At 49.6% G+C, this 7,414-nt stretch overlaps 2 protein-coding genes across 2 annotated transcripts; both read right to left on the minus strand.

Annotated features, from left to right (window-relative positions):
- Positions 1-2,924: 2,924 nt before the first annotated feature.
- BDV37DRAFT_277369 (40S ribosomal protein eS28) lies at positions 2,925-3,277 on the minus strand (the record flags this gene model as incomplete). The annotated part of the gene is made up of 3 exons (XM_032085753.1): positions 2,925-2,986; positions 3,048-3,131; positions 3,217-3,277. 3 exons carry the CDS (start codon positions 3,275-3,277, stop codon positions 2,925-2,927), a joined length of 207 nt encoding a protein of 68 aa, XP_031934122.1.
- Positions 3,278-3,703: 426 nt separating this feature from the next.
- On the minus strand, positions 3,704-7,414 carry BDV37DRAFT_267328 (putative importin beta-2 subunit). Its single transcript, XM_032084018.1, has 3 exons — positions 7,122-7,414; positions 4,350-6,959; positions 3,704-4,290 (listed from the first exon to the last, which is right to left on the minus strand). Exons 1-3 carry the CDS (start codon positions 7,221-7,223, stop codon positions 4,189-4,191), a joined length of 2,814 nt encoding a protein of 937 aa, XP_031934123.1. The 5' UTR covers positions 7,224-7,414; the 3' UTR covers positions 3,704-4,188.

Below are 7,414 nucleotides of genomic sequence, written 5' to 3' on the forward strand. Positions count from 1 at the left end.
AAAAAAAAAAAAAAAAAAAAAAAAAAAAAAAAAAAAAAAACGTCGATTAATAATAATGAAGCATGACCTCATCCCCAGAGAAACCAAGGTAGTCGCAGAACCCTATCTGTATGCGAAGGGGTGACAAAAATAGCAAAAGGGCTAGTCTGGACGGCACGACTTTTGCCCCAGGAAACGAAAGGTCACCTTACCCGACAGATGGAACCAGATTGGGCCTTAGGCCAGCAAGCTAGTCGTACCAAAAGCTGGGTACATCTCATCTGCCTTCTCTCCACCAATCTTATCATGACTTCGACCTGGCCAGAAGTATCCGCGCCATACCCAATACAGCTGTATTCACGACGAACCTCATTTTGCCCTGTCGTATGATCTGATTGGCCCCGCCCCGGCAGCACCAACCCTTTTCGTTCGCCCATGCCAAGCCGCCGTACCCTAATTTTCCATTATTAGCTCCGAACCCAGAGCCAACTACGATCCCTAATGTAAGTCATCCATCGTCACTCACTCCCCAATGGATATAGTATATCCTGACTCTGATCTACAAATGGAGTCCTTTCTCCCTTCTTTTCCCGGAGTTCGACCCTGCGCCCTCCGTGCGGGCGGGACCTTCCGTTGTATACCATACCTAGATCAGTTTCATCTCGCGAAGTTTCAGATAGACCAAGTAGATCTCTGGTCTCTGGTAGGTGGGGGTGGGTACAGGTTTGGATAAAATCCCTCCCCGTTGATACGTTCTTCACTTCTGTCCGCGGAGACCGCATGCCACGTCCTGCATGGATGCCAACTTAAGGGTTCCTTCACGACGGGGAGGGTTCTTGGCTCGGGGGCGGAAACAGAGTGATTGTCACTGCAGAGTTGAGCCATCCGATGAAGGTTCAACGAGCCTATACTTAGAACCGTGGTTCCTTATGCGGGATGGTCATTTCACTTTCAAATGAAGATTTGCGTCGTGATGGTCAAATTAGATCCCCTTGGCGCTGCCCTCTCGACTCGATCTGAAGCCGTAGTGGTGTGTTCGTGCTTGTGTCACTGTCGCAGATGGGCATGGGGAGAAAAAAAAATAACAAAAAACTTCCATAGGGCGTGGACCACGCTACTGGCCGGCACGCATGCGTGAATGTTGCTATATTTGGACCCTCTGGGTGATAGACATGCGCGCCCAGCGGGTGAAGAGCGCGCCTACTACGGACCGTGTGTGTGTGTGCTACCTGTGTAACGCTCAATACTCGTGGCTTTCTACAGGCGTGGATCAGTGCGCTGGGTCGAGAATTCTGCAACAGAGACGATGGCTGGAGGAACCTCTTCGCCAGAGTAGAGTTCACCCGAGGTTCACTTTGGACTTCCTTCTATCCGTCGACCCTTGTCGCGCTATGCAAAACTTGAGTGCTCACGTAATCTGTAGATGCATACTGGCTGGCTCTGTTTTAGTTCCTGTGATAGTGGATAGTGGTGAGGGCTTCTGCAACTATGTGGATCCATAGTCGGACTTCACTCGGTCAATCCTGGAGTAGGATTGTTCGGTGGTGACAGATGGGGATTCGCCTTTTCACTGTGGTGTGTGTCTTATGTTTCCTAGGGTGTCGGGGTATGCTTGGCTTCTTCGTGAGCTTCTTCTCGGAGGCTTCTTCATGGGCTTCTTCTCGAGGCCATCCATAGGTTGCTATGGCATGTGTTAAATGTGATCTTTGCGGTTTCGAGACATGGCATCAACCACCGTAGTACTACTACTCTGTACCCTCGCGCAGAGTAGCTGGAACTCGTCGCTAGGAAGGCCGGAGACAGCGTTCCTATGTGAAAAGATTGTGGCATAGTCTCCGAATGCAAGACGTGGCGAACACAATGCTTTTACACAAAGACGGGTGGTGGCGGTCAAATATGAGCTGCAAGCTCACACCACTTTCCGGTAGCGTTACGGTTCGATGCAGCATGTCAACATGGTAGCGGACAATGGCCTGGCGAGAAGCTGGGGTTATGAAAGGTTCGTAGGAAAGAGCAGGAAAGGCTGGTGATTGTCATGCTTTGATGATTGCCCTGGTCAAGACCGTTAACTGCTGCGCTTCATTCTTGAGTACGGAGTAGATACAAAGATAATCCAATGTCGGCCTGTCATTCTGCCGCAAATTCAAATAGGTGGTTGAACCCGTTGAAAGGCAGTCATCAGTGGACGATCTAGAATGCGTCCTTGGGACTTACAGGGACTGGGCAGAAATGCAAGTTTCAGGCTACAAGTGCTACGATTTACTACTCCAGAAGAACCAGGGCGGATTCGCGAACGTGCAAATGTGGGACAAGCTCGACTCTCTCCCGCATGTCAGAACTACAAGCGAAAACTGAATGACGAATCTCATATTGCACCACTGTCAAAGAGTCACGGTGCGCGGCTGATCTGATTGATGTAGCATCCGCATCGAGTCAAACGTGGTAGACCGGTGATCGAATCGTCAAACTGAAGGCGCAGGGCGAGAGAGAGAAATCGGCTTGGGCTACAGTAACCCCCGCCATCAGGCAGAATATGGAAAAAGACATTTGAAAGATCGGTTCACGAGATGTCCATTGTTGCATCTCGATAAAACGCTAATTCTTTTTTTGTCATTTCAATCCCATAAAACCGACGTGCCGGAGGTCCCTCCAGGAGGATGTCCACACACAAACTCCTCGGAAACCATGTGTAAACCCGAGAGAAAACATTCGCTCCCAGGGGACCCATCAATCCAGCACGCGGCAAACGATCATGTCCGTATTCGTAGTTCCATATCCTTGGAGATGTATTAAGTCTGGATCCATTCGTGATGCGAATTCCATTGCTGGGCTCTTAACACATGAAAATCAATGTCCGAATGGTTGCCGCCATAAGCCAACGCAATAATTCCCCAGTGTACTCCTCCCGAAGAACCAATCCGACCCCTTGTCGCTTTTGCATATTTTTAGCGAAGACGTCTGGCCTCACGTTCAGATTCGAGCAAGCAGAGGATGTCGTCGACACGGACTGTAAAGGTTATCAAGTCAGCCGGGCGCTATTTTCGACCTTTGAATAGAGCGAAACATACCAGGGCCCTTGACGTTACGGATGATAGAACGGCTCTGGTCATCCATGAACTCGACACGGACCTGGGTCACACCACCGCGAGAGCCTACTCCTCGTTAGATATCATCTCCCTTCAATCCCAACACCTTCCTATCATCTCGGTGCCTCCAAAACGCGGGGACAGGTCATACCGGTACGGCCGAGGACGCGGGTCACCTTCACGAGCTTAACGGGGGCCTTGGCGGAATCCATTGCGAATGATTGATTCTCTCGCTGTGGTTGCGATTGATCGAGTCGAGGAGCGTGTGTTGAAGGCGAGGCGCGGGCGGTTGTCGAGATGTGCTGAATAATTTTCAGTGCGCTTCGGTAGGGTTTCCCGTCACCGAACCCTCTCCGCTTCGGTCAAACCTTAAAGCGAAGCGACCATCTCGGATAAACTAACCTAAAGAAGCACGTTTATCCAAGTACAAGGTAGGTGTACCTTCTCTTCCTCAACTATGATCCATATACGAGTATCTAGGTAGTCGACATTAGAATCTCAGACTAAGAGTACAAAAAAAAAAAAAAAAAAAAAAAAAAAAAAAAAAAAAAAAAAAAAAAAAAAAAAAAAAAAAAAAAAAAAAAAAAAAAAAAAAAAAAAAAAAAAGACAGAGAGAGAGAGAGAGACGTTCACTAAACGAGCGTTATGCTCATTGATGGATTTCTATCTGCTGCGCTCATTTACTATAGTACTAATCTATCAACCAAATGGTACACAGAACTCATCCGCCGAGTCAGTCCATTATGCATGTCATCATTGTCATTCCTTCACCGTCTCTTATATAGTCCTTGGATATGCTATCCCAGGCTCATGATTGTTTGTACAGGCCCATTAGATCTCACTCTATGCAGGCCCAGACATGAAATCGCCACAACGAAAGAAATTAACACGCCATGGGTGGGAAATCAACAGAAAATCAAAAATCAAAGAAAAACAAAGGTCATTGCTCACTCCATCCAATGGATTGGACGCATCGGTGAGAGAGAATAAGGAGAAATCAAGAGGTAGATTAAAATGAAAAAGGAATGGGGGAAAAGGTGAAGAGATAAAAATGCAATGCAGTTTTAGTGCGCCTTTCGCCAAGAATTTTGCCCTCGTTGAACACTAGCAATGCCGACATAATCTAGATTTGGTATACAGAACGAAGTTTCTGAGCAACGTGAGCCGGAAGCTGGGTGAGGAACGAATCGAAGTTGGGTATCAAGTTTTTATAGCCTTGCAGAACCTGTGCGTTGTTAGTGGTTATCGAAAGAAGTAAGGGGCAAGTCAAAATGTATATCTTACCTGCTGGAATGAGCTCTGGATATCACGGTAATCATCCTGGTGGAGAGACTTGGTAGGGAAGGCGGCGATCGCCTGGAAGTAATCCGCAAGGCTGGCTTCCATGGCCTGTGGGTTCTTCATGACCACTTGGTTGAATCCCAGGAAGGCGGAGGCCTTCTCCCGCGTGAATTCGATCTTATTCATAGATTTCAAGAACGCGCCTGCGTACTCACCAAGGCGAGGGGCAAGCTGATCGGAACAACACATACCCAATCTTCCCAAGGCCATTGCAGCGTTCTCATTTACGGAGTCAATGATCTCCTCGTTGTTGATGATGACATATAAGCCCTGGTACAGCTTGTCGGCGTAAGGTGACAGAGCCGCCTTTTCGTTGACTGCAATTTCTCCACAGGACCAGCAAGCGTTGTTCAGCACGCTGAAGCCCGTGTGACGGTCATCGTCTTTGATCAAGTCCAGATCAAGCTGCTTGATAAGGGTCGGCATGATGTTGGGGATGAAAGCCTCCAGTTGCGCGAAGATGTTGATGGCACAATCGCCAAGCAATGCGTAGGACGACTGACGCACTTCATAGTTCGGGTCCTCCATACAAAAGCAGAGGAGGTCAAAGAAGCGTGGCTGGGAATTGGCTACTAGCTCGCCACTCTTCTGGGGATCAATCGCCTGGATGATCGCACTCAGAAGATCCAAACTGGTAACCAAGAAATCCTTGTCGGGCTCCTCGATAGCCTGGTTATTGATGGAAGCCATATATTCCTGTAGGTTCTCGTAGATGATCTTGATGCATCGTTGGAAGAGAGGAGGGGCAAAGGGAGCAAACGCATCGCCGTACGCAGCAGCGATGTAGCCGAGGCATTCCAACAACGGAAAGAGCTCCCGAGACTGATCCGACACCTTGTTATAGCGGTCGATAAGAGCAGGCATGAGGATGTCAACAAGGTGTGGCTTCGACAATTCTCCCATAACACACTCAGCCAGGGTTTGGACACAGTCATACAGGATATACATATTGCGGTCTTTGTATTTCCCGAAGCACTGGACGAACTGCCGAAGGATTGGTTCACAGTAGGGGATCAAGTTGGCATCTGACTTCTCTTCCAGGCTTGCAAAAGCGGACGCAGCTGCCTCTTGGACCTTCTTGTTGCCGTCTAGCATCCTACGAAGAATACCTTCCATCATAGGTTCGAAAAAGCTCGCCCTCTCCGTCGGGTCGTTGAGGTGCGAGGCCCATTCAGAGTATCGCCCCAAGCACCAACAAGTGATCTGGCGCACCACAGGCTGCGAGTCATTCAGAAGCGAGATCAGATAGGGAACAAGCTCCGGCAGATGGGGAGTAACCGCATCCATACATCCATCTGCAACAGCGCCCAAGGTCAGGACAGCAGCTTCCCGCTGTGGCCATTGGTCGTGGCGCAGGGTCTCCTTCAGGTAAGGCAGGATGATCTCGAAGATCGGTTGGTGATAGACGTTCGAGAAGACATCTAATGCGGCGGCCGAGCATTTCCGCAGAGTCCACTCGTCCTCGGGATCATCTCCGAATTCCGAGTCCTCTATCTCACCTTCGCTCAACTCGTCTTCGTCTTGTTCCTCAGCAGCATTGTTGCCGTTAGCCTGTTCCTCAGGCTTTGAAGAGTCTAACCGAGAGCCTTTCGATTTGGCAAATTGCGGCTTGAGATCTTCCACCCGGTCTTCCTGCTCGGCATCGTCCCCTTCACTTGCCAAGCGGATGGCGTCATCCTCATCGTAGACCATGCTCTGAAGCAGCACGGGGACGATCTTAGACATATGAGGAGCCAACGGTTGTTGCAACTTCGCCTGTTCGCCTGCAACGAGCCAAAACTCTGCAGCATCGAGAGCCAGCTCGGGATCTTCTTGATTGTGCTGCTGCATAATGATGTAATTCACTAAGCCTTCCATGTGCGGGATGAGTTTCTCGGGAGCAAAGTCCACCAGCTGTGCGAATGTCTGGCAAACTGTTCGCCGCACATCCGTGCTATTATCGTTGGCCAGTTGGAACAACTGCGACAAGAACAGGTCCATCGAACCGACCAATGCCTGGGGTCTGTGAGGAAGGAAGATATGGATGGTACCCAGCGCCATGGACCGGACCTTGGCGCTCTGACTAGAAGTGAACTCTAGCAGCTTGGGAATAATAACGTTAAGAGGGCACTGCCCCTGGTAGTCTCGTTCGAGGATCTTGCGGTTATCCTCGCACACCTTCGCGAGGGCCGACATAGCGGCCTCTTGTGCAGCGACTGGAGCATCCCCTGATGCGTTACTCACAAGGGACAAGAGCTCATTCAGCACTTCGGGCCATGCCAATAAACCCGCCTGTTGAACCAATTCTGTGATGATGCTACCGGCCGAGCTCCGTATTTGGAAGTTTCTGTCTCGGAGTCCACTCAGGGTGACCGTTCGGATATATGACAGACAAGGCTGAGGAATCGTATTGTATGCTACGCGAATCTTTGTCTTCAGGTTCATCGCAGCAGCAAAGCGGACCATATCATAGGTGTTGTCGTCAAACCCCACCGGCTGGGGGGACTGCGGTGTGCTGAACAAATAAGTGATGTAGTTAACATAATCGGGGGAGGAAGTCGCTTGTACTAGCATCTAACAAGGCAAAGAGAGAAAGAATAGTTAGAAGAAGCCAGTGAATCATTTTATTTGAGTGTGAGTGCCGGAGATTTTGCAGCAAGGCAAGTGGTGGTATAGAGATCCAAAAGCGGTATATGAACGGGGGCTCCGATAAAAATTGAGAGGTAGGAAACACACCTGTTCGGCCTGTTTTTGGGCGCTGCGGTCATAAGCATTTAAAGAGTCCCTGAGACAGCAAGCCAGCTGCCTCAATGGCTCATCCTGAGGTTGCCACTCCATTGTGCACACAAGAGGGGGAGGACGAGGAGCAATTGCGGGTGCGAAAAGGAAAAGCGCCGAGAGGGAGTTGCAAAGGTGTGGAAAGTGTGTACAGTAGTCGCACAGGAAACCCCGCCGTGGATTTTGGTGCGAAGCGGCTCCAACCCCTTCTTCCCCAGAGGTGGTCTTTTTTTTTTTTTTTTCTTTTCAAT

The sequence above is a fragment of the Aspergillus pseudonomiae genome, assembly GCF_009193645.1.
Source record: "Aspergillus pseudonomiae strain CBS 119388 unplaced genomic scaffold BDV37scaffold_250, whole genome shotgun sequence".
In the NCBI taxonomy this organism is placed as follows: domain Eukaryota; kingdom Fungi; phylum Ascomycota; class Eurotiomycetes; order Eurotiales; family Aspergillaceae; genus Aspergillus; species Aspergillus pseudonomiae.